We start from the raw sequence: 27,388 nt of genomic DNA, 5'->3' as shown, positions 1-27,388 counted from the left end.
TCCAGAGAAGTTTGACCAGGTTCTTTATCTCTCCACATCACCGTCTATATCTCTCGTTTCCCTTAATCCCTAACCAGTCTGAAGAAGGGTCTCGTCCTGAAATGTCACCCATTCCTTCTCTCCAGTGATGTTGCCTGTCCCGCTGAGTTACTCCAGCTTTTTGTGCCTATCTCCAGATTAGTTTGAAGTCAGCAATTGAATTGATGGCCATTTTTCTGCTCCCTCCCTGGCACTGGGCGTTTCTAGACTGAAATAGATCGAGTTGGGGCAGTGCCCGGGAGCATCAGGTAGACTTGGCGCGGGCTCTGTTTGCGGGCGTGTGTTCAAGACAGCCAACAACCTTCTCGCATTCGTGTTTGTACTGGCACTTGTTTATCCCTCAAGCAGGTCGGGGATTCCTTCACCCACCGAGAGATTTCTTTCCACATCTGTAGAGACCTTGAAATTTCAGCGCTGGAAATGGCCAACTCAGAGGTAAAAGTGTTTCGCTAAACTTTCCAATTTTAAGAGCCAAAGCTTCAATTTTGTTTTTGGACAGGTGGGGTAAAGACACTCCCTCCTCTTGTTTAAGAAAGAACTGCAGATGCTGGAAAAATCAAAGATAGGCAAAAATGCTGCAGAAACTCAGCGGGTGAGGCAGCATCTATGGAGCGAAGGAAATAGGCGACGTTTCGGGTCGAGACCCTTCTTCAGACCGATTCCTCTTGTGATTTTTTTCTCCTCGTTGCTTTTTTTTTCGGTGTGGTTTTTTTTCTCCTAACTATCCCCTCACCTGTTGAGATCTGCCCCAGGAAGGTACAGACACTCAGATAGCTCTCGCCTTTCGCAGGTGGGACTCTGAATGGTGGCAAGCAGAACAAACATCACCTTGAAGTATTGTCCTGTCTTCCTGCTCACTGTTAACTCCCGGGACTCACAGCAAGTGTGGACGAACATTCCTACTATTAGCTTCAGAACGGACCTAAAATGCATGGAACTGGTTGAAAACCTGTACAGTAAACCCTCTGTTAGAGTCATAGAGCGATACAGGCCATTCGGCCCAACTTGCCCACACTAACCTGCCTGTTTCATATGTAGGTTATGCAATAAGTAATGCAAAATTTAATATTATGCAAGAAAGTAGCAGAAAGTATGTCTCTTTGCCTGTGCTTTATACTCAATGTAATTTCAATGAACCCCTAGTTTTAGACCATTCTAATCCCTGTTTACTGTCTGTGTTTACCCTGTTGTATAGTTGGACTGTTATCACACAATTTCTGCTCTGTGTCTGATTCCTTGTCAGACAGATTCACCTAACCCTGTCATCTTTCATTATCTTGGAACATGTCAAAGTGCCCGAAAGCTAATGTAGTGTTTTTGAAGTCATCGAGTCATGGAAATAGGCTCTTCAATCTACCTTGCCCATGTTGAGCCAGATCCAAGCTAGTCCCATCTGCCGGCGTTTGGCCCATATCCCTCAACCATTTCTATCCATGTACCTGTATGAATGTTGTTTAAACATTATAATTGCTCCCGCCTCTATAGCTTCCTTGCATTATTGTCGTAACATCAAAAAATGGCGAGTCCAAGTCATAGGAAAATGGTGCTTAAATTAAAAATGTAGAGCTTCCATCTTTTAAATTCAATTTAAAGCGTCATATGTTGCCATAACTGACTTGCATTTAAATTTCCAACTAAGACTGTGCTAATTACATGGTGGTTTTAGTAGATTTAGTTTTAGTTCAGAGGTACAGCGCGGAAACAGGCCCTTCGGCCTACCGAGTCCACACCGACCAGCGATGCCCGCACATTAACACGACCCTACACACACACACACACACTTGGGGAAATTTACATTTATACCGAGCCAACTAACCCACAAGCCTGTATGTCTTTGGGGTGTGGGAGGAAACTGAAGATCGCGGAGAAAACCCACGCAGGTCACGTGGAGAACGTACAAACTCCGTACCGACAAGCACCAGTAGTCGGGATCGAACCCGGGTCTCAGGCGCTGTGAGGCAGCAACTCTGCCACTGTGTCACCGTGCTGCAGTTGCTCACCTTTGCAAGTCAAACCTGCACTAAGTGCCAATTACTATGTATCTCCAGGGTGATAAACTGTGGGGAGGAAGGTTTGTCGGAGCCATGGATCCAATGATGGAGAAGTTTAATGAGTCTGTTTCTTACGATCAACGCATGTGGGCTGCAGATATACAAGGAAGCAAGGCCTATGCCAAGGCTTTGGAGAAGGCCGGGCTGCTAACAAAGTCGGAAATGGATCAAATCCTAAATGGAATGGACAAGGTAATGAAAAACGGGGCAATGAACAGGATTGACCATCAAAGTAAAGATGTTTACATTGTTTACTCCAGTTATATCCAATAAACCACCGCTGTTTGGATAATTGTGTAATAAAAGGCATAATGATGGAATATACTGTAGACATAAGGAACTGCAGACATTGGTTGACCAAGAAAGACAGCAAGTGCTGGAGTAACTCAGCAGGTTGGACAGCATCTCTGGAGAACAGGGATATAGCGACCAACACTCTTACTCCCCATTCCTCCCCCCCCCTCTCTTTGCTGTGCCACCCTGTGTGTGAACTCATTTCTCCCACAGTCCCACTACCCTTTCCCCCTCTCCCCCCCCCCCCCCCACCCACCCCCCCCCCCCCTAAACTTCCCCCTCTCTGGCATCAAATGTTATGCCTCTTATCACCTTATCTCACAGCCTTTTGTCTTTTCATCTCTGGCCACCCATTAATCACCAGGCTTTATACAGCCCCCACCTTTCTTCCACTCCCCCCCCCCTCCCCCCACTACAACCAGTCTGAAGAAACACTGCCTATCCATGTTCTCCTGAGATGCTGATGAGTTACTCCAGCACTTTGTGACTTATGATCACAGAACCACCCCACCAAGCCACTTTGCAAGAGTAAAACAATTAGCCTCTCTCGGTGCTCTGAGGAGAACAATCTCATCTGATGTGTCTGAATCAGTTAAACCTGGCTGCCACAGAACTACACGTTCAGATAGACACAAAAAGCTGGAGTAACTATGCGGGACAGGCAGCATCTCTGGAGAGAAGGAATGGATGGCGTTTTGTTTCGAGACCCTTTTGAAGAAACTCCCGACCAATATTACTGAAGGCTTCATCTCCTACTTTCGGGAGGGGAAGTGGGAATGATTTTTGTATAAATTGCTCTTCATAATTTGTGAGATTCAGCGCTGGATGTTTTTGTTTTCAATCTGCTTTAAGATTCATGAAGAATGGAGCAAAGGGACTTTCCTGATCAAAGACGGAGACGAGGACATTCACACTTCTCATGAACGGAGACTGAAGGTAAGATGACCACAGAACGTAGAACAGCACAGGAACGGGCCCTTCGGCCCACAAATACTCTCTCTATACTCACTCTATACTCATGACTGCGTAGCCGGTCATAGTGCATCAAGTTCGCTGACGACACCACTGTTGTGGGACGTATCACTGATGGGGACGAGTTAGAGTATAGAAGAGAGATCGAGCGACTGACCAAATGGTGCCAGCACAATAACCTGGCCCTCAACACCAACAAAACCAAGGAACTGATTGTGGACTTTGGAAGGGGTAGGATGGGGACCCACTGTCCCCAACGTCCAGGTTCAGAAATAACTGCTTCCCCACAGCCATCAGGCTATTAAACTCAACTGAAACAAAACTCTGAACATGAATAGACCATTATCTGTTTATTGCACTTCATCTGCTTATTTATTGATGTGTGTATATATTGATATATAATGGTATATGGACACACTGATCTGTTCTGTATTCATGCCTACTATATTCTGTTGTGCTGAAGCAAAGCAAGAATTTCATTGTCCTATCTGGGACACATGACAATAAACTCTCTCTTGACTTGACTTGACTTGAATCTTCTTGCCGAACATGATGCCAAGTTAATCTGATCTCGTTTGCCAGTAGATGATTCATATTCTCCTATTTCTTGCACTTCCATGTTCCTTACCAAACTATAAAAGTCACTATTTAACTACAAAGTCAGCAGAAATAGTTATCTACTTCTGGGTTTTTTCTATTAAAGATGTTATTGCAATATGCGTTTTTTATTTCAGGAACTGATTGGACAAACTGGGGGGAAATTACATGCTGGTCGCAGCAGAAATGATCAGGCAAGTAAAATCATGTTCCACTGAATCTCATTTCTAGCACACAGGGTTGTTGTATCTGTGCCACCTATTGTTATTATATGTCATTCGATCCACCGATCTGGTCTGGCTGCTTCCTCAGGCAAAAACACAGAGGTGGAGCTGCTAAAAACATGTTTTAATGCAAGGTGGCACAACAGCAGAGTTGGTGCCCTGCAGTGCCACAGACCCAGATTTGATCTTGAGTACGGGTGCTGTTTGTATGTTCTCCTCGTGATCGTGTGGGTTTTTCTCAGAGATCTTCGGTTTACTCCCACACTCCAAAGTCGTACAGGTTTGTAGGTCAATTGGCTTTGGTTAAAAAAAAAGTAAATTGTCCCTAGTGTGGAGGGTAGTGTTAGAAACATGGAAACATAGAAAATAGGTGCAGGAGGAAGCCATTCGGCCCTTCGTGCCAGCACCTCCATTCACTGTGATCATGGCTGATCGTCCCCTATCAATAACCCATGCCTGCCTCCTCCCCATATCCCTTGATCAGGACTTTCATATGAAGAAAGACTGGATAGACTCGGCTTGTACTCGCTAGAATTTAGGAGATTGAGGGGGGATCTTATAGAAACTTACAAAATTCTTAAGGGGTTGGACAGGCTAGATGCAGGAAGATTGTTCCCGATGTTGGGGAAGTCCAGAACAAGGGGTCACAGTTTAAGGATAAGGGGGAAATCTTTTAGGACCGAGATGAGGAAAACATTTTTCACACAGAGAGTGGTGAATCTCTGGAATTCTCTGCCACAGAAGGTAGTTGAGGCCAGTTCATTGGCTATATTTAAGAGGGAGTTAGATGTGGCCCTTGTGGCTAAAGGGATCAGGGGGTATGGAGAGAAGGCAGGTACAGGATACTGAGTTGGATGTTGCAAAGCAATGCCTTTCACTGTACTTTGGTCCACCTGACACTAATAAACCTAAACCTAAGCTGTAAATAACTAAATGCAAGGAACCATTTTCTAGATGCCGACTGATGTGAGAATATGGCTACGAGATCACATTTCTGATGTGTCGGGCCACCTGAACCAGTTGATTAAGACAATGGTGGAGAGGGCGGCTAGGTAAGTTTGCATCCTACACTGTGTTTATGCACTAATAAAGACCATTTACACTTTTAGACAATTTAGTGCGTTTCGGGCATTTAGACCATTTAGAGCGGCACGGTGGCGCAGCGGTAGAGTTGCTGCCTCACAACGCCAGAGACCCGGGATCGACCCTACCAACGGTCTGCTTGTCACTACTGATTTTGTACGTTCTCCCCGCGACCTGCGTGGGTTTTCTCCGGGAGCTCCGGTTTCCTCCCACACTCCAAAGACGTACAGGTTTGTAGGCTAATTGGCTACGGTAAAATTATAAATTGTCCCGTGTGTGTGGAGGATAGTGTTAGTGTGCGGACATCGCTGGTCGGCACGGACTCGGTGGGCTGAAGGGCCTGTTTCCGCACTGTATCTCCAAACTAAATTAAACCATTAAATGATTGTCATGGTAGCTTCATTTCATGCTGTTGATAAAACCGTGTGACAGGTTAGACAGGATCTCAGTAGACTTCAATGTGGAAAATGTCAGTGATCCAAGTAAAATCTATTTTCCTGCCAGCATATTAATACCTCAATATCCAAAAGGTGACGCCCAATCCCATGTACAGATCTTTGACTCTGCTCTCCCTCGCTTGTGCCCATGTTGGAATCTGCCTGCTTAGATGTGGACAAACCTCTGATTCTTGTCCTTCGTGGTCACTATCTCTGCTTATACGGGATGTAGACCGGTATCTAGGCTATTTGCTCACCGGACGTAATTGGGGAAACCCTCACCCCTGATTCTCATACTAATCAAGAATCTGTCAATCTCCACCTTAAAAATGCCCATTGACTTGGTCTCCATAGCCATCAGTGGCAATAAATTCCACAGATTCATTTCCTTTCTATTAGGTACGTCATTTAATTCTGAGGCTGTGGCCTCTGGTCCTCGACTCTCCCACTAGTGGAGACATCCTCTCCCCATCCACTCTATCCAGGCCTTTCACTATTCTGTATGTTTCAATGAGTTTCCCCTCACCCTTCTAAACACCAGCAAGTACAGGCCTTCAAACGCTCATCATATGTTAACCCAATCATTCCTGGGATCATTCTCGTAAACCTCCTCTGGACCCTCCCCAATGCCAGCATATCCTTCCTCAGACATGGAGCCCACAACTGCTCACAAGACTAGAAATGCGGGAAATGTTTGTTTTGTTTTGTGAGTGTGTGTGTGTGTGTACATATACACGCACGCACACGCACACACACACATATATATATATATGTGGTATGTGTGTACATATACACACACTGAACCTTTTTTTCTCTCTCCCGTTTATCATATTGTTTACAGTGTACTATGTTTACATATTCTGCTGTGCTGTTGCAAGTAAGAATTTCATTTTTCTATCTGGGACACGTGACAATAAAACAATTGACTCTTGACCAGTGCGTTATATGGCCTCAGAATTACATCCCTGTTTTTGTATTCGATGTTGTTTCTCATTCGGTTTCTTGTCCTACATTGTTGGAAACCTTTCTGTTCCGTGCTAATAACCGCGTGCCCTTTGCTCTTCCAGGGAGATTGACATCCTTTTTCCTGGTTACACTCACCTGCAGAGGGCCCAGCCAATTCGATGGAGCCACTGGATGCTGAGGTGATCCTTATTTTTCATTAGTGTGAACCGCTTGCAAAATGGAGGGCTCGTGGTCTCTAACTGTTATCAGGTCCATGGTTATATTTACTTGCAGGATAAAAATAAATATATTTTCCGCATTTCTTCGGATATGGAACTTGCACTGCTAAATATAGTGTGCATATGCCAACCGTGATATCCTGCATTGATCTTAAAAGGTTTGCAAAGTAATAAGCTAAACCTGTGCCGAAAGATTTTAATTTGCAAATAATAGCGATTTTTGAATCACAATGTGCGAATCATTTAGATTTTAAAATTATCACCCTTGTTTATAAATTCCTCCATGGACTTGTCCTTCTCTGTTGAACCTTAATGGAAAGCTGTTGGATTTGCCCGCTTCCACTACCAGTTCCAATTCTGTTGAACATTAATCCATTTTCCTAACTCCACTGTAGGTTGAGATGCGTCAGTCACCCAGGCCGAAACCTCTGGAGAAGGGTCTCGACCCGAGACGTCACCCATTCCTTCCCTCCAGAGATGCCGCCTGTCCCGCTGAGTCCATCCAGCTTGTTGTATCCACCTCTGGAAGTAGCTCCTTAAGCCACTGTGCAATTTTCTTAAACCTTCCTATCTTTATGTAAGACATTTTTTGAAACTCCTGCTTTGACCTTCCTGATCCCGTTTCTCGAAATATGTTTTTATCTTAGGTGATGTTTCTGTGAAGCACATTGGGCTATATCGCTATGTTAACAGCACCACACCATTTGCACTGAGGTGTTCCCTATGTCAAAAGGAAATGATAATTTGTAACGAAAGCCAGTTTTTATGCAAAGGGGAAGAGTGGAAGGCAAAGAGGAGGGGAAGAAGGGGATGTAGGGGAGAGGGGGAGGGGAAGAGAGGGGGAGGGGAAGAGAGGGGGAGGGGAAGAGAGGGAGAGGGGAAGAGAGGGGGAGAGGAAGAGAGGAAGAGAGGGGAGAGGAAGAGAGGGGGAGAGGAGAAGAAGGGGAGAGGTGAAGAAGGGGTGAGGGGGAGAGGAAGAGAGGGGGAGGGGAAGAGAGGGAGAGGAAGAGAGGGAGAGGGGAAGAAGGGAGAGGGGGAGAGGAAGAGAGGGGGACGAGGGAGAGGGAAGAAGGGGAGAGGGGAAGAAGGGGTGAGGGGGAGAGGAAGAGAGGGGGAGAGGAAGAGGGGAAGAAGGGGTGAGGGGGAGAGAGGAAGAGAGGGGGAGAGGAAGAGAGGGAGAGGGGAAGAAGGGGAGAGGGGGAGAGGAAGAGAGGGGGAGAGGAAGAGAGGGAGAGGAAGAGAGGGAGAGGGTAAGAAGGGGTGAGGGTAAGAAGGGGTGAGGGGGAGAGGAGGAGAGGAAGAGAGGGGAAGAGGAAGAGAGGGGGAGAGGGAGAGATTCTTTAGTTGGATGTAAGTTCTTACTGCATGCTAGTTTCCGTAGCAAAGCTACTAAACGTAGATGGAAAGAGACCATCGCCTGTTACTGGGCCGCCGCAGAATAAAAGAGATCAGAAATAAAAGGAAATGCATTGGTTGGAAAACGCAGTGAGAGATATTCTGAAGATGTGAAAAGTATTTGAATCCTTGTGAATAGAACCTTGAAATATTGCCCATTGCACTAAAACTCAAACGATTCCAAATGACCGTGACTGAGCTGTGGCATTGATGACAAACCTCGCGTTTATTCTGCTGTTGCGTTTTCTTTATTGAACACGCGTGTCCTCTGTTTTGTAGCCACGCTGTAGCCCTGTCACGTGATGCTGAGAGACTGGATGAAATCAGGAGAAGAACCAACGTGCTGCCTTTGGGAAGGTGCTGTATCCACTCTCTGATCTCCAGTGACTTTTAGAGTAAATAAACCATCGCCATTCACCGAGAGTAGGCCAATTCGCCAATTTCTCCAGAATAAATTTACGCCTCGATTACTTTTTTGGATCAATGAGAAATGGACATAGATCATAGAACAGTATAGACACAACATGCTGGAGTAACTCCGCGGGGCAGGCAGCATCTCTGGAGAGAAGGGATGGGTGACGTTTCGGGTCGAGACCCTTCTTCAGGCTCTTCAGACGCTTCAGACCTTGACTTGAAACGTCGCCCATTCCTTCGCTCCAGAGACGCTGCCTGTCCCGCTGATTTACGCCAGCATTTTGCGTCTATCTTCGGTGTAAACCAGCATCTCCAGTTCCTTCCGACCCGTGGAACAGTACAGCACAGGAAACGGCCCTGCGGCGCTCAATGTTTGCGGCAAACACGATGCCTAGTTAAATTGATCTGATCTGCCTGTACTTGATCCATATCCTTCTATTTCCTGCAGTGCGGCTATCTTCAACGGCACTATCATATTTGCCTCCACCACCATCCCCGGCAATGCGTACCAGGCCCGCTCCACTCTCTGCTTGCCCCACACATCTCCATTAAACTTTCCCCCTCTCACCTTACTCTCTAAACTAAATGAGAGACATAGATAGAGTGGTGGGAGGAAATGGCCGACAGCTTTGCCTTCCAGTGTCGGCCATTTCCTCCCATCACTCTATCTATGTCTCTCATTTAGTTTAGAGATTAGTTTAGTTTAGAGATACAGCGTGGAAACAGGCCCTCGGGCTCTGGGTCCGCGCCGACCAGCGATCACCACTGGGGACAATTTTTACATTTACCAAGCCAATTTACCTACATACCTGTACGTCTTTGGAGTGGGGGAGGAAACCGAAGATCTCAGAGAAAACCCCATACAGGTCACGGGGAGAACGTCCAAACTCCATACAGACAAGTACAGCCATATCTGGGAGTCCACATCTCCGAGGATATGACATGGGCATCACACGCCTCAGCACTCGTGAGTAAGGCAAGGCAGCGCCTTTACCACCTCAGGCAATTGAGGAAATTCAGAGTGTCTCCGAGGATCCTCCAGTGCTTCTACGCAGCGGCGGTGGAAAGCATCTTGTCCGGGAACATTACCATCTGGTTTGGGAATTGCTCTGCCAAGGACAAGAAGGCTCTGCAGAGAGTAGTGCGTTCGGCCGAACGCACTATGGGAACTTCACTTGCCCCCCTGCAGGAACTATACATCAGGAGGTGCAACTCCAGAGCCAACAATATCATGAGAGACCCCTTCCACCCCTGCAACGGACTGTTCCAGCTGCTACGGTCAGGCAAACGCCTCCGTTGCCATGCGGTGAGAACGGAGAGGTTGAGAAGGAGTTTCTTCCCAGAGGCCATTCGGACTGTAAACGCCTATCTCACCAGGGACTAACTCTACTGAACGTTTTTCCTTCCATTATTTATTATGTAAAAGAATATGTGTGTTATGATTGTGTTTATAGTTTGTTTGGTTGTTTGTCTTTTGCACAAAGGTCCGCGAGCATTGCCACTTTCATTTCACTGCACATCTCGTATGTGTATGTGACAAATAAACTTTACTTGACTTGACAGCACCCGTAGTCGGGATCGAACCCGGGTCTCTGGAGCTGCATTCGCTGTAAGGCAGCAACTCTACCGCTGCGCCACTGTGCCACCCGTAATTTTATATATTTCTATCAAGTCTTCCCTCAGCCTTCAATGTTCCAGTGAAAACTATCTTCCCTGCGTTCTCTTTAACTCTAAACTAAACTAAACTAAAAACAATCCAAGCCTATCTATATTATCGCTGAAGCTGAAACCATTGAATCCAACGGCGTACAATTGATTCATGCAAATTACCCTTTTAATATCCTAGTGGCGCCATCGCTGGGAACCCTTTTAAGGTCGACAGAGAATTCCTTCGTAAAGGTAAGGCTTTAAAAAAAATTTAAATGCTGAAAACTTTATGATTAAGACTTCATAAATTGCAGATTAATTGAGTTCCCAAATCTATTTTCTTGTCTTTTAGGTGCATCAGTTGATGTTGTTAGCCTGGATGTTAAATTTGTGTTTTTGTCATTTTTATTATATGTATGACTGCAAGGCAACGACATTTAGTTCAGACCGAAAGGTCTGAATGACAAATAAAAAATTCAATTCAATTCAATTCAATTCAATTGTGGCCTATATATTGCCAAGAGTTGTGCATTGGCAGTAAAACTTGAGCAGTGATTCCAAGCTGGAGAAGAATTAGAAATTGCTAGCCATGACTTAGAGTCATTAGTCATACAGTGTGGAAACAAGCCCTTCGGGCCCAACCTGCCCACACTGACCAACATGTCCCATCCACACTAGTCCCACCTGTCTACACTTGGCCCACATCCCTCTATACCTGTCCTACCCGTGTACCTGTCCAAGTGTTTCTTAACTGTCACAATAGTACCTGCCTCAACGACCACCTCCGGCAGCTCATTCCACACACCCACTACCCTTTGCGTGAAAAGGTTATCCCTCAGGTTCCTGTTAAGTTCCTGTTACGTCCCCCCCCCCCCCCCCCCCCCAACACCTTAAACCTACATCCTTGGATTCTCACTTCCCCTACTCTGGGCAAGAGGCCCTCTATGTCCACTCCTCTCATGATTTTGTACACCTCTATAAGGATCAGAAAACTTGACCAGAAAATGAAAGAAATCTTACTGAATCTTTTCTGAAAGCAACTTCATCTGACATATTTACCTCAGGATAAACCGTTCGCGTAACTTCCTTGTAGTTTAAAGCTTCTTGTAGGGAGAATAAAATGGTCTTCTGCTGACAGCTGAACTACTTTTGTTTGTCTTTCAGAACTGCAGTTTGATGCCATTAGTTTGAACAGTGTGGACGCAACTACTGAGCGAGATTTTATTGGCAAGTGCATTTCTTCTGACAAAATAACCTGTATTTCGGTCATTCTGAACTCCGGCATTTATTCCACAAATAAATGTGGATGGGTGTCGGGGTTCACCAGTGAGAGTGCCCACGTGTGTGATGATTCCTGTTGAGAAAGGTTTCCAGTGGAACTGGTTCCCTGATTAGAGTTGGTGCCAGTGGATGGCAGAAATTCCCACACATCCATAGTTTGATATTGTTCACAAATTTTTTTAAGTGATTTTCATTTGTAATCTAAATAGTTAACATAAATATGCTCAGAATTGACTTCAGTCGGCAGCCGCAGTGGATCCAATGTCACTGTGAACAGTTACTCAGGAGAAACATCTTCTGTGCTCGCACTCCCTCTCTCACACACTCTCTCGTTCTCCCTTTCTCTTTCTCCCTCTCGTTCACTCTTTCTCCCTCACTCTTCCAATCTCTCTCATGCACAAAGTGTTCCCTCTCCCTCTCTATCCGCTCCACTCTCTCTCTCCACCCCCCTGGCTCCCCCCAGCTCCCATCTCGGCGCCGACGCGCAATCCTGCGCCGGGCGTGAGGCGCGACGCGAGGCGCGCGCGCGCGGCGCGCGCCGCGCGGACGCGCGAGCGCGCGCGCGCGCGCCGCTGCGCGGAGCGCTCGCGCGCGAGCGCGCGCGCGGCGCGCGCGGCGCGCGCATCGAGCGCAGCGCGCGCGCGAGCGCCTCGCGCGCCGCCGCGCGGCGCGCGCGGCTACGCGCGCGCGCAGGCACGCAGGCACACGCACGCACACGCAAAGCGAACACACTCACACAAGCAGCACAAACGGCGATCGTCGTCAGCACGCACGTCGCGGCGCGCTGTCGCGCGAGCGCAAGATCGAATGCTACGATCGAGCTAGCTCGCACGCACTCACTATCTCTCTCATGCACTCATTCACACTCACTCACACTCAAATCTCACACACTCACACACTATCTCACTCACACACTATCTTTCTCTCTCACACTCTCTCTCTCTCTCTCTCACACTCTCTCTCTCTCTCTCTCTCTCACACTCTCTCTCTCTCTCTCTCTCTCACACACACTCACTCACTCTCTCGTGCGTGCGTCATTCTCTCATTGGGTCCATGTTTCCTCTTTAATCTCTACAGTTCTGTGATAAATATCCAGCAGGATCTTTCATTGCATGAAGGACCATCACACTAGTTTGTGTTAGTAACACATATCTCTTGTTTATTAAAGCTGAGATCCTGTTCTGGTGTTCCCTGTGCCTGATTCATCTGAGTAAGATCTCTGAGGATCTAATTATTTACTGCACCAAGGAGTTTGGATTTGTAACGCTGTCTGATGCCTACAGGTAATTCCATAATCAGCGATTTACTCATTCGTTCATTATAATCTGGTACCAACACACACAATATATTGTGTAGGAAGGAACTACAGATGCTGGTTTAAACTGAATATAGACACAAAATGCTGGAGTAACGCGGCGGGTCAGGCAGCGTCTCTGGAGAAAAGAAATAGGAGATGTTTAGGGTCGAGACCCTTCTTCAGACTGAAAGTCAGGGAAAGGGGAAACGAGAGATATAGTGTGAGGTGATATAGTGAGATATAGAAAGATTGAATGAAAGATATGCAAAAAGTAACGATGATCAAATAAACGTGGAGCCCACAATGGTCCATTGTGGGGTCAGTGATGACGAATTATACAGACAGTGAACCTCAGCCAGTACAATTACCAGGGTGGGAGAGGGATGGAGAGCGAGGGGATGCAAGGCTTACTTGAAGTTAGAGAAATCAATATATTATTTGTTTGGATGAAGGGTTTGTTTTATCTTAACTTATTGGTGTATATTATGGGAATTTGGATGGAGGTTACTGCTGGCAGTGTGGTTTAATCGATGAAGGAATGCTGCAACTGGAAATACCTCCAGAAATAGCAGCACAAGTCCTCCTGGTAAACTTTGTGGGTGGCACGGTGGCAGAGTAGCTGCCTTACAGTGCTTGCAGCGCCGGAGACCCTGGTTCAATCCAGACCACGGGTGCTTGTCTGTCCCGAGTTTGTACGTTCTACCCGTGGGTTTTCTCCGAGATCTTCGGTTGCCTCCCACACTCCAAAGACGTACGGGTTTGTAGGTTAATTGGCTTGGTGTCGGTGTAAATTGTCCCGTGTGTGTGTAGGGTAGTGTTAATGTGTGGGGATCGCTGGTCGGTGCGGACTCGGTGGGCCGAAGAGCCTGTTTCCGCGCTGTATCTCTAAACTAAACTAATGACCGAACAAAGCTATTTGGATGAATCACCCAAGAGTGGACATCCCGGACGTCCTTTCTTCTTTTTGATCGGTCACTTGCCAGTGATTTTTACAGGTCGCTGATAATGTTGCAGTGTTTTTAAGGACTTTTACGTCACATCTTTGCGTCATTTTCCCCAGTCATCCTGGCCAACTGATTCCGTGCAGGATTTTGGAGGAGAACGCCTGTTTCAGGATCCTAGTTCCAGGCACACCAACAGAGTAGTCCATCCATCAGAGCTGGCAAGAATGAATGAATGAATGAATGAATGAATGAATGAATGAATGAATGAATGAATGAATGAATAAATGAATGAATGAATGAATGAATGAATGAATGAATGAATGAATGAAACTTTCTACAGGTGCTCCCTGATTTACATGGCTTCCACTTGCGATATTTCGACTTTTATCATCGGAAAACGCTTGGCAACGGCGGCAAGCCGCACGTCACCTCCGGTCACGTGGTCGCAATATATCGCAATGCAATCGCAATATATCGCAATATAATGTATTCGCAATATATCGCGACGCGTTTACGACTTGCGATATTTTCGGTTTACGAGGGGTTTATCGGAACGTAACCCCATCGCAGGTCGAGGAGAATCTGTACTGTTAAGGTACCTCTCTCAAACATTAGGTCCGGCAGTTCGTTCCATGTACCCACCACTCTCTGAGTGGAAAATGTTGCCTATCATGCTCGTATTAAATCGTCCACATCCCACCTTAAACCCATATTGTCTAGTTTGTGATTCCACTACTCTGCGTGAAAGACTCAGTGCATTCGCTCTGTCTACATGTGGGGTGGAGTGGGTATGTACGTGTGCATGTGTACGTATGTTGTGCAGGTTTTGTGTATCTCGGTGTGTGTGTTGGAGGTGGGGGCGGTTCGACTGACACGGTGGGGGAAGGGAACGCCAGCCGCGTGGGTGCTTGACGATGTTGTGCATTCCCTTGTTCTTCCAGCACAGGGAGCAGCCTGATGCCCCAGAAGAAGAACCCTGACAGTTTGGAACTGATTCGAAGCAAGGCTGGCCGTGTGTTTGGGAGGGTAAGGATATTGTGTTACGCTGTAATTTAAGAGACCAACCAGTGTAGCTGTTCTCTGGGTTCTGTATGACTGGGCCAAAGTTATAGACAAAAAAGTTTTAAATAATCTGACATATTACCATCTTTAGTTTAGCTTATTGTCACGTGTACCGAGGTACAGCGAAAAGCTTTTGTTACGTGCTATCCAGTCAGCAGAAAGACAATGCATGATTACAATCGGGCCATTTACAGTGTACAGATACATGATAAGGGAATAATGTTTAGTGCAAGGTAAAGTCCGATCAAGTATAGACAGTAGTTCAGCACTGCTCTCTGGTTGTGGTATTTCCTAATCCTTTCTGCACAGATGGCAACGGAAATAGATATTTTTTTTACTCCCTGTCCATTCCCCTTTTTTTGCTGGACTGAAAATTCACAGAAAACCTGTCTTTCAGAACTTTTCCAGGTTTCTTGTGTTTGTTTATTGCAAGACCTTTACAATTCGTTGTCTTTCGGCTGGTATCTGGCACTGATATCTGACATTGTGGAAGTTGCTTATTTAAAAATTGTCTTTAACTCATTTTCCTTTTCCCTTTTACAGTGCTCAGGGTTTTTAATGACTTTGAAAGGACTGCCAAGCGCGTACAATAAGGACCTGCAGGTAGATAATGTCAGTTTCAGGATGTGCGTCGCTCAGTGAAGCTACGGAAATTTATGTATTTTTCCTTTCTTTCCCAAACTTTTTTTGTAGGTTTCCTTAATAAAACATGAAAGGGGTTTGGGAATTTTGTGGTGGGCCGAGCAGAGGGAGTTGAGGAGTTGTACCTCCTGTTGGGGTAGGGTTGGGGCCTCTTAAGAAGTAGGTTAACATAGAAAATAGGTGCAGGAGTAGGCCATTCGGCCCTTCGAGCCAGCACCGCCATTCAATATGATCATGGCTGATCATCCCCAATCAGTACCCCGTTCCTGCCTTCTCCCCATATCCCCTGACACCGCCATTCAATCATGGCTGATCTATCTCTCCATCCTAACCCCATTCTCCTGCCTTCTCCCCATAACCTCTGACACCCGTACTAATCAAGAATCTATCTTCTTCTTGCGCATGGCGTGCACAGCCTAAAGTTGTAGGACAACTTGTTCTATTTGATCTTATTTGATTGTGCATGCCAGGTTGATTGCATTCGTCGAAACAGGGCGGACCGCGTGAAGGTTGCAATCTCCCACCCCAGGAATCTATCTATCTCTGCCTTAAAAATATCCACAGATTCACCACCCTCTGACTAAAGAAATTCCTCCTCATCTCCTTCCTAAAAAAAGGTCCTTTAATTCTAATAATGTCCTCAATGGTTTCTTTATGTAACAGAACAGTTTTTCACTGATAGTACCGCTCACAGTACAACTCTTGCTCAGGGATATCACACTCCTGCCGTTCCACTTGATTCCTTAACACGTAACCAATTCCTGATGTCCCATGCACCATCTGTCATCATCACTGATCCAATTTATTGCCCCCTCCTTGGAAATGTTTTTCTGTGCATCTGCAACAAACCCCCCCCTCAAAAAAAAAAAGCATCTTTGGGAAGGAACAAACTGGTGAGGTCGTGCAAAAGGGAGAAATGGAAGGAAAGACTGAAGAATATATTCAAAATGCAGGAGTAACTCAGCGGGACAGGCAGCATCTCTGGAGGGAAGAAATGGGTGACGTTTCGGGTCGAGACCCTTCTTCGGTCTGACCCGCAACGTCGCCCATTCCTTCTCTCCGGAGATGCTGCTGGTCCCGCTGAGTTATCCTCCACAGCCTTCTGTGGCAAAGAATTCCACAGATTCACCACCCTCTGACTAATCGGGACGACAGATGGCACAATGGGCTAAGTGTTCGGCTGGCAACCGGAAGGTAGCCGGTTCGAATCCCGCTTGGAGTGCATACTGTCGTTGTGTCCTTGGGCAAGACACTTCACCCACCTTTGCCTGTGTGTGAATGTGTGTGAGTGATTGGTGGTGGTCGGAGGGGCCGTAGGCGCAGATTGGCAGCCACGCTTCCGTCAGTCTGCCCCAGGGCAGCTGTGGCTACAGAAGTAGCTTACCACCACCGAGTGTGACTGAGGAGTGAATGAATAATGCGATGTAAAGCGCCTTGAGTGTTAGAAAGGCGCTATATAAATCCCATCCATTATTATTATTATTAAAGAAATTCCTCCTCATCTCCTTCCTAAAAAATCTCGCTGAGTTATCTTTGCTGTAGGTCAGGTCAGGTCAGGTCGGGCACCATGTAATCCCCGTGCTACCTGCTCCATGGTCGGCTAGTCGGTGACTAAAACATCTGCCCCACCTGGTTTGCCAGGTGAGGAGGGGGCTGTGGACCCCCAGCAGGACCAAAAACAAGACCTGTCAAAGGGCGGTTGAGCTTCTAGCGAGCCAACGGCCACCCACACTTCAGTAGAAGTTGCGATCACTGTCGTACACGGCATTGTAATGAATGATGACAAGGCACACACACACACCAAGATCCCATACTTCCAGCGGCGGAAGTCCGCAGGAACTGGAGGACAGAGACGTGTGGTGCGTCCGTCACCGTTCCCGTCGGTAACCAGCGCCACTGCATCGCTAATGTTTTCAACAATGATGAATGAATTTGGTGTAAACCAGCGCCTGCAGTTCCACTGAAGAATACATTGTTTTCTGGCACTTTAATATAAAATCTGTTTCATTACTCAGGAGGGTAAGGAGGCAGTGTTTGAAAGCATCGACACCATCATTGGGGTACTGCCGGTGGCAATGGGCGTAATCTCTACACTACAGGTAATACTGAACATTATCGGGCATGTTTGGCATCTGGTACAATGTGGTGGGAATTGGATGTTGCATCTTGCTTGATGCTAGTGAGGACAGCAACCAACCAGGTCAGCACCAGACTCAGTCAAGATCTATTCTGGCAGTAGGTTGCATGGGTTTAATTAGTGGGAAGACGACAGAAGAAGACACAATGTGCCGGAGTAGCTCAGCGGGTCAGGCGGCATCGTGGGAGTACGTGTAGGAAGGAAGTGCTGGTTTACACCGGATGATAGACACAAAATGCTGGAGTAACACAACGGGCCAGGCAGCATCTCTGGAGAGCAGGAATGAGTGACGTTTCGTGCCGAGGGTCGAGACCAGGTCTGAAGAAGGGTCTCGACCCGAAACGTCACCCATTCCTTCTCTCCAGAAATGCTGCCTGTCCCGCTGAGTTACTCCAGTATTTTGTGTCTATCTTCCGCATCTTGGGAGAATCGGGATGTGCCATTTCAGGTCGGGGCCTACCTTCAGGCTGATGGTAGTGAGGGGGAGGGGTGGGTAACGAAAGCTGGAAGAGAGGAGCGGCAGGAAAACGCCTGGCTGGTAATAGACCAGGGGTGGGGAACCTGCGGCCTTAAGGCCACATGCGGCCTAAGCCATTAAGTGCGGCCTTTTGAATGAATCCAAATTTTGTGGAACAAATCTTTTTATTATTATTAATATGTTTTTGTTTGTCTTTTATTATTTTTATTTTAATCTTAAAATAAACGTATTTAAAATACCAAAGAGTAAAAGAAGATTCAACTAAATATTCCCCGACTGACGGCCACAATTAAAACATAAGTAAGTCATGAGGGCTATTTTAACAAAATAATGTACATTTTGAAGTATATCTAATTGAAGTTTCTTGGATGCGGCCTTGTTGGATTACAGCTAACTTAATGCGGCATTCCGACCTGAAAAGGTTCCCCACCCCTGTAATAGACCAACACAGGTAAGGAAGGTTATATGACAGGCTGATGGTTGGACAAAGGCCAGACATGAAAAGACAGAAGGATTGAAGAATTGTGAATTGTGAAGCTGGAGGAAGGTATGGAGGTGACCACAAAAGACTACAGATCTTAATTTGAATTATAACCCCTATGTGTCCTGGGCACACATAATACCAACATTTGATGACAAAATTGGAGGGGAAAAAGAGTTGTATTCCTGGGGAACTATTTAATCATAGCAGAAAAATAGTAAATGTAAAACACCACAATAATGATGCCATTGTCAGATAAAAGCTAGTAAGTTAAAGTTGCTCTTTAGATAAGCTTCTTTTATGTAAAGCTACTCGTAAAAGATGAACAGGAAATTGGGCATAGGGACAGTGGGAGAACAGGTTTACGCTGTGTAATTTGCTGCTGTGGCAACTAAACCAGAGCAGGGAAAAGTAGATATGTATTGTATCTGATTGTTTACAAGAGGAGAGAATTGTTACATCCCATTAAGCCTTCAAATGAAATTCTGGAGAAGGAAATCTTCATAACTTCATAAGTTCATAAGTGATAGGCGCTGTGTGTGGAAAAGAGTGCATGAAATGTGGATTGGAAAATCATTTGTAGCGAAAGGGCATGGTAAAGAAGACATTGAAAGTGTTGGTAGACAAAAGTGCCCGATACGTTGCAAAGGTTAGTGCAAAGGGAACATTTCAACTAGAAACTGGGTCAATGAGTAACATCCTCCTAAAGCAACGCAGCAAACCTAAGGTGGTACCAACCAAAGCCAAGAGGTCAGGCGTTATTGATTAACACGACTGAACTCAAATCAAGAGTCTTTTGAATATTTTTAAACCAGTGATGGATAGATTCTTAACCTGTTCAGTGCCACCCCCGTGTATACACGGGTCATGGCCACTAGTGAAAAATAAAACTTGGCAGTGAACAGGTGAATAAGCAAGAGGGTGAAAGATTTCCATGGGCAGATCGGAATGTGGAGTTGAGTTTTCCCATCAGGTCAGCCCCAATCCTATGGAACGGTGGAGATGGCTAAAGAACTGAAGACCTACTCTTGCTCCTAACTTTAGTCTTTAGTCAGAGGGTGGCGAATCTGTGGAATTCTTTGCCACAGAAGAATGTGGAGGCCAAGTCAGTGGATATTTTTAAGACGGAGATAGATAGATTCTCAATTAGTACAGGTGTCAGGGGTTATGGGGAGAAGGCAGGAGAATGGGGTTAGGAGGGAGAGATAGATCAGCCATGGACCCTAATCGAACCCTAGTCAAACCCTAATGGAGGAGTAGACTTGATGGGCCAAATGGCCTGACCACTCCTATCCCTTATGACCTTATAACTCAAAAGTTGATGTGCTCTGCTGATATTTCTCCTAATTACCTCTTTGAAATGTATCGCAAATATTATAAATGGAAGGAGATGATGTTAGCAGTGTGGTGCAAAATCGCAAAGAGCAAACTTGTCTAAGCATTTTGCCCCCCCCCCCTTTTAAAGAGAGTCTGTTAGTTTACCTACAGATGATGTTTTTCTTCTCTGAAGGTGAATGAAAAAGCCATGAAGAATGCTCTGAGCCCGGATATGCTGGCTACAGACCTAGCCTACTACTTGGTTCGAAAGAAGGTGAGTGTTTGTGCCATTGCAAAAATCTAATGACCCAGTGCACTAATCAAAGAGATGGGTGGCTTTGATGGAAAATGAGGGAAATGGCTGGGGGATCTCATTGAGACCTACAGAATAATGAAAGGCCTGTATAAAGTGGATGTGGAGATGATGTTTCCAGTAATGGGAGAGTCTAGAACGAGAGGCTACAGCCTCAGAATAAAAGGACATATCTTTAGAATGGAGATGAGGAGGAATTTCTTTAACCAGAGGGTGGTGAATCTGTGCAAGTCAATGCCACTGACGGCTGTGGAGGCTAAGGCATTGTGTATTTTTAAAGCGGCTGTTCTTGGTTAGTAAGGGCATCAAAGGTTTAGAGGAGAAGGCAGGAGAATGGGGTTGCAGGTAAAAATTGATCAGCCGAGATTGAATGGCGGAATGGTGCTCCCCAGTTTCCTTCCACACTCCAAAGATGTACAGGCTTGTAGGTGCATTGTTTTCGGTAAGATTGTAAATTGTCTCTAGTGTGCAGGATAGTGTCGGTGTACGGGGTGATCGCTGGTCGGCACGGGCTCGGTGGGTTGAAGGGCCTGATTCCGCACTTTATATCTAAAATCTTGTTTTGACGGGAACAGGCATGAGCAAAGAAAAGGTCTGCTTTTACGAATGCTTCAATTCCACGGTGTGATCCTTCAGCAATGATAACAACGATAATCTTCTTTTATACAAAATAATCCTCGGGAATATAGATGTACATGAGTTATTGTTATAGCCCATTATCTTTTAAGCAGTGATAAAGGATGAAAAGTCCATCTGACTGAACTGTAATCTTCCTGTTGTTATACCCATTTTTCCACCATCTGTTATTGGTATTAGCTATTCAGCTTCTCCAACTCAATTGCTTAATCTGGTACACCAGTTTGCAAAGTACCCACTAAATACCGCTGCTGAATTCGGAGTCGGGATATGGGGAGAAGGCAGGAACGGGGTACTGATTGTGGATGATCAGCCGTGATCACATTGAATGGCGGTGCTGGCTCGAAGGGCCGAATGGCCTACTCCTGCACCTTTTGTCTATTGTCTTATTGAATTTGGTTAAAGTCTACAACCATATTGTGATTACCTCATAGAAATTAATGGTCACAAATTGCACGCCACAGAAGGCTGTGGAGACCAAGTCAATGGGTCTTTTTAAGGCGGAGATAGATAGATTCTCGATTAATGCGGGTGTCAGGGGTTGTGGAGAGAAGGCAGGAGAATGGGGTTAGGAGGGAAAGATAGATCAGCCATGATTGTATGGCGGTGTAGACATGATGGGCCGATTGGCCTAATTCTGCTCCTATCACTTATGAACATGAATTTATGAATTCATAGTGCCTGGTATGATTTAATTCTGTTATAGTTTGTGATTCTACCTGAATTCTAAACCAGATCTTCTCTCTGTAGATGCCATTTAGAGAAGCCCACGGTGCCTCAGGAAGAGCGGTTCATTTGGCAGAGTCCAAGGGTGTTGAAGTCAGTCAACTCTCCCTGGATGAATTGAAAACTATTAGGTACGTATTGCAGATCTGTTGTGCTCCCAGCTCTTGATGCAGGATGGTCGGAGGAAGGTGGCCTGAGAGTTGGGTATTTAGCCTTTTTAATTTAAATTTAGTTTGGTTTAGAGATACAGCGCAGAAACAGGCCCTTCGGCCCACCGAGTCCGCACCGACCAGCGATCCCCGCACGCTAACACTATCCTGCACACACTAGGGACAATTTACAATTTGCACTGAAGTCAAATAACCTACAAACCTGCATGCCTTTGGAGTGTGGGAGGAAACCGGAGCTCCCGGAGAAAACACAACGCGGTCACAGGGAAAACATACAAACTCCGTACAGACAGCACCCGTAGTTAGGATCGAACCCGGGTCTCTGGCGCTGGAAGGCAGCAACTCTACTGCTGCGCCACCGTGCTGCCCCTCTTGTGAATACCTTATGCATAAAGTTAAACATCCTGCAGTACGATAATAGTCTCCAATTGGGCGGAGATAGTGAACTTTGTCCAGGTTTGGAGTTAGGATAGGATGGGATGGGTTGGGATGGGTGCTTGAGATCTAGAAGTTATTTGAAGAGTGGGTTACTGGAGGAATGCATCTCATAAGTATCTGAAGTCGGAAGAAGGGTCTCGACCCGAAACGTCACCTATCCATGTTCTCCAGAGATGCTGCCTGAATTGCTGAGCTACTCCAGCAGTTTGTGTCTTTTTTTTATGACCAGCATCTGCAGTTCCTTGTGTCCAGCGGATTGTGGGCACCGTGTAGCTTCCCAGAAGGTCAAAGTGATTCTTTTCGCTCTTATTTTTTTTATCTCCTTGTGGCAAAGTACCAAATCCTTCAGCTTTCAACACCACCAAAGGGGGCAATGAGTGCCGGCCACCACAACATCGGTCAACGTCCATCAACAATTCTTGGATTGTGCTAGTTACGTTTTAACAGACTACGTTAAAATCTGTAAATTAGTTATTGGGATGGAGAACTTGTATTGGACCTTGCTCCAACTTTCACTAAGAGAAGAAAACTATTTTAAACTGAAAAGAAGTATAAAAGTATTGCTGTCATGGTGGACTGGACTGATGGGTCCATAAGTCACAGGAGGAGCTGAATTAGACCATGGAGTCTACTCCGCCATTCTATCGTGGCTGATCTATTTTGACCTCTCAACCCCATTCTCCTGTGACGATCTTTATCCAATGGTACCATGGAGAACGGCCAGCTCTCTGGGCATTGTGGGCCGAATGGCCTAATTCTGCTCCTATCACTTACCATCTTATAGTGGATATATTTAAGACAGAGATGGATATATTCTTGGTCAGTACGGGTGTCAGAGGTTTTGGGGAGAAGGCAGGAGAATGGGGTTAGGAGGGAGAGATAGATCAGCCATGATTGAATGTCGGGGTACACTTGATGGGCCGATTAGGAAAAGGAGAGATGCAACGAGACCTGGGTGTCATGGTACACCAGTCATTGAAAGTAGGCATGCAGGTGCAGCAGGCAGTGAAGAAAGCAAATGGTATGTTAGCATTCATAGCAAAATGATTTGAGTATAAGAGCAGGGAGGTTCTACTGCAGTTGTACAGGGTCTTGGTGAGACCACACCTGGAGTATTGCGTACAGTTTTGGTCTCCTAATCTGAGGAAAGACATTCTTGCCATAGAGGGAGTACAGAGAAGGTTCACCAGACCGATTCCTGGGATGGCAGGACTTTCATATGAAGAAAGACTGGATAGACTTGGCTTGTACACGCTAGAATTTAGAAGATTGAGGGGGGATCTTATAGAAACTTACAAAATTCTTAAGGGGTTGGACAGGCTAGATGCAGGAAGATTATTCCCGATGTTGGGGAATATATCAAAAAATGTATTAAATTATTAAAAATGATATTTGCAATACAATAAAACAAAACAGAACCCACCACCATAATACAAGACAAACAAATATACTAAATAAACGACTATACAACGATGTTACAATCCTTGTCAATGATACATTCAACCCCCCGCGGTGACCAGCAGTCCCGGAAATCCCCCAGGGCGCCCGTGGACAGCAGGTAGTCCCTCTCTAACACCACACGGGCACGGACGTAACCCCGGGAAACCTGCTCATGGGTAGATTACTGGGGACAGATCATGAGAATTATGGATCCCAAGGCTGCAAATGACAAGTGCAGCCATGGCTCATAGTCAGCTTAAAATGAAACAAAAATACCAGTTGTACCCATGAAGCGGTTTTTAATTTGGTTTGAATAATTTTAGCTTATGGCCATGCCAGGCGTAGCTTTTAATTTAAAATCATGGGGGGAATGTACTGAGGAGTTAGTTTAAAAGAATGGTCAGTATAGTTTAATTTAGTTTATTATCACTTGTACCGAGGTTCAGTGGAAAGCTTTTGTTGCGTGCTATCCAGTCAGCAGAAAGACAATACATGATTACAATCGAGCCATGAAGTGTACAGTGTATTACAGCACAAGGGAATATCGTTTAGTGCAAGGAAAAGCCAGCAAAGTCCGATTAAGAAAGATCAGAGGGTCAACAAAGAAATAGATGGTAGTTCAGCGCAGCTCTCTGTGGTAGGATGATTCAGTTGCCAGATAACAGCTGGGAAGAAACTGTCCCTGAATGCCATTGGTTATTTATATACGATGGGCAAGTATAAAGTCTTTGTGTGCAAGTGCTTGTTTTTTGCAGGTAAACCGTATAACCATATAACCATATAACAATTACAGCACGGAAACAGGCCATCTCGGCCCTACAAGTCCGTGCCGAACAACTTTTTTCCCTTAGTCCCACCTGCCTGCACTCATACCATAACCCTCCATTCCCTTCTCATCCATATGCCTATCCAATTTATTTTTAAATGATACCAACGAACCTGCCGCCACCACTTCCACTGGAAGCTCATTCCACACCGCTACCACTCTCTGAGTAAAGAAGTTCCCCCTCATGTTACCCCTAAACTTCTGTCCCTTAATTCTGAAGTCATATCCTCTTGTTTGAATCTTCACTATTCTCAAAGGGAAAAGCTTGATCACATCAACTCTGTCTATCCCTCTCATCATTTTAAAGACCTCTATCAAGTCCCCCCTTAACCTTCTGCGCTCCAGAGAATAAAGACCTAACTTATTCAACCTATCTCTGTAACTTAGTTGTTGAAACCCAGGCAACATTCTAGTAAATCTCCTCTGTACTCTCTCTATTTTGTTGACATCCTTCCTATAATTGGGCGACCAAAATTGTACACCATACTCCAGATTTGGTCTCACCAATGCCTTGTACAATTTTAACATTACATCCCAGCTTCTATACTCAATGCTCTGATTTATAAAGGCTAGCATACCAAAAGCTTTCTTTACCACCCTATCTACATGAGATTCCACCTTCAAGGAACTATGCACGGTTATTCCCAGATCCCTCTGTTCAACTGTATTCTTCAATTCCCTACCATTTATCATGTAAACAGTCACTACTGCTATGAACCTTCTGGGATTTAAACGAAAATTGAGTCGAGTTAATTTTTTTTCTCTTCGCCAAAAGCCCGCTGTTTGAGAGCGACGTATCAAAGGTGTGGAACTACACCAACAGCGTGGAGCAGTACACAGCGGCCGGAGGCACCACTCGCTGCAGCGTGATGTCCCAGATCGAGCAACTGAGAGCCTGGCTGAACGGAAGACAGAGCACTTAAGACCTTCACCCTCTTCAGTTCAGTGTTAGTTTAGTTTATTGTCACGTGTACCGAGGTACAGTCAAAAGCTTTTGTTGCGTGCTAACCAATCAGGGGAAAGACAATACACGATTATAATCGAGCCATTTACAGTGTACAGATACATGATAAGGGAATAATGTTTAGTGCAAGGAAATGCCAGCAAAGTCCGATCAACTATAGCCCAAGGGTCACCAATGAGATATATAGTAGATCAAGACTGCTCTCCATTCGTGGTAGGGTGATTATGTTGCCTGATGGAATGGAATGGAATGGAATGCTATTTATTGTCATTCAAACCTAGGTTTGAACGAAATTACATTTACTACAGTTTATTACATTACAAAAAAACCCAAGACCACACTTAACACAGTTTACATAAACATCCATAACAGTGAGTCTCCAACACCTCCTCACTGTGATGGAAGGCAAAGTCTTATCTCTTCCCTTTGTTCTTCTCCCGCGATCCAACTGCAGCATCGAGGCTAACTGGGGCTCCGATGTTAAAGCCCCCCGCTTGGTAAGATGGTAAGTCCCGTGGCCATTTAGCTACACACCGGGTGATGTTAGGCCCCAGTTCCGTGTCCTTTAAACCCCGCGGATCAAGCAGGCCAACCAGCGGTCCAGCAGTCCAACTGCAGCGTCTAGGCGAACTGGGGCTCCGATGTTAGAGCCCCCGGTGACGATAGTAAATCCCCGTGGCCACTAACCCGCACCGGGCGATGTTAGGCCTCGCTCCGTGTCCTTTCAACCCCGCTATTCCAGCGGGAGAAGCTGCCGTTGCGGGAGCTCCGAAAAGCCGTCTCCCACCAGGGACCTGCGAGCTCCCGATGTTCCTGTCCACCAGGCCTGCTGCTGGAGCTTCCGAAGCTCCAAAGTCGGGTCGCAGCCGAGCGCCACCACAGCTCTTCCCGCTCTGAAGTCGGCCAGCTCCGCGATGTCAGGTCCGCAGGCTCCGCGACTGGAGCCCTCGGGTTAGTCCCGGACGGAGGCCGCCGCCGGCTCCTCGATGTTAGGCCCAACGACACCGGAGACCCGACAGGGAAAATGTCGGGCCCCCGTACAGGGAAGAGATTAAACGGTTTCCCCCACATCCCCCCCCTCCACCCCCCACATATACACAGCTAAAAAATAATAAAAACTAAGCTCAAAACATACATTTAACAAGACAAAAATAAAAAAAAGACGAACGACTGTATTCGAGCCGCTGCCGTTAGGCGCCGCCACCAACTAATACCGGCCGGGGTGAAACTGTCCCTGAATCTGGAGCTGTGCGTTTTCACAATTCTATGCCTCTTGCCCGAGGGGAGAGGGGAGAAGAGGGAGTGGCCAGCGTGCGATTATGCTGCTGTCCTTGCCGAGGCAGCATGAGGTATAAATGGAGTCAATGGAAGGGAGGGTGGTTTGTGTGATGGTCTGGGCTGCGTCTACAATTCGCTGCAATTTCATGCAGTCTTGGAGCTGTTCCCAATCACCAAGCTGTCCTGTGATGCATCCCACCTTCAAACACTATTAACAGATTCTTTGGACATCCATGTGATTTACCCTTAGGTGTACACAACTGTGTTGTTGATCGTTGGATTGTGTTACCATTTGGGAAATAGTATTGATCTGCTAAATATTCATGAGTTTTTAATGAGCCTTGAAATCTGTGACTGTGTTAAGCAATGACAATTTACATGGTAATTAAGCTTGAACGAACATTTACATTGTAATTGATTGCTGCTTTGATAGACTGCCCCACTGGACTGTATCCAGGTGTAACGCTTACCTGAAATAAACCTTAACAATAAATCAATGGAGTACATGTTGGATTGAGTCTTTGGATGTCCAATTTTAATTTAATCCCTTCAAGGGTCAGAAATCGCAAACTGGGACGTAAGGGTCTGTAGATGTTGGAATCTTGCTGAGAACACAAAGTG

At 45.9% G+C, this 27,388-nt stretch overlaps 1 protein-coding gene across 2 annotated transcripts; it reads left to right on the top strand.

The window, feature by feature from the left end:
• On the top strand, positions 1-27,280 carry LOC116989038 (argininosuccinate lyase-like). Of its 2 annotated transcripts, none has more exons than XM_033046167.1 (17): positions 1-9; positions 388-474; positions 2,088-2,282; positions 3,237-3,320; positions 4,091-4,147; positions 5,132-5,229; positions 6,765-6,842; positions 8,556-8,633; positions 10,537-10,589; positions 11,502-11,564; positions 12,787-12,901; positions 14,801-14,885; positions 15,465-15,524; positions 17,579-17,662; positions 20,170-20,250; positions 21,676-21,782; positions 25,301-25,559. In XM_033046167.1, the coding sequence occupies exons 2-17, from the start codon at positions 460-462 to the stop codon at positions 25,446-25,448; spliced, it is 1,401 nt and encodes a 466-aa protein (XP_032902058.1). In that variant the 5' UTR covers positions 1-9; positions 388-459; the 3' UTR covers positions 25,449-25,559. The 2 variants fall into 2 exon arrangements, with proteins under 2 accessions (XP_032902058.1, XP_032902057.1); XM_033046166.1 differs by lacking the exon at positions 1-9 and adding an exon at positions 26,973-27,280 and having other exon boundaries at positions 330-474; positions 25,301-25,465.
• Positions 27,281-27,388: the final 108 nt, after the last annotated feature.

This window comes from Amblyraja radiata, chromosome 28 (assembly GCF_010909765.2).
Source record: "Amblyraja radiata isolate CabotCenter1 chromosome 28, sAmbRad1.1.pri, whole genome shotgun sequence".
Taxonomy (NCBI): domain Eukaryota; kingdom Metazoa; phylum Chordata; class Chondrichthyes; order Rajiformes; family Rajidae; genus Amblyraja; species Amblyraja radiata.
This window is presented reverse-complemented; position numbering and strand designations above follow the sequence as displayed.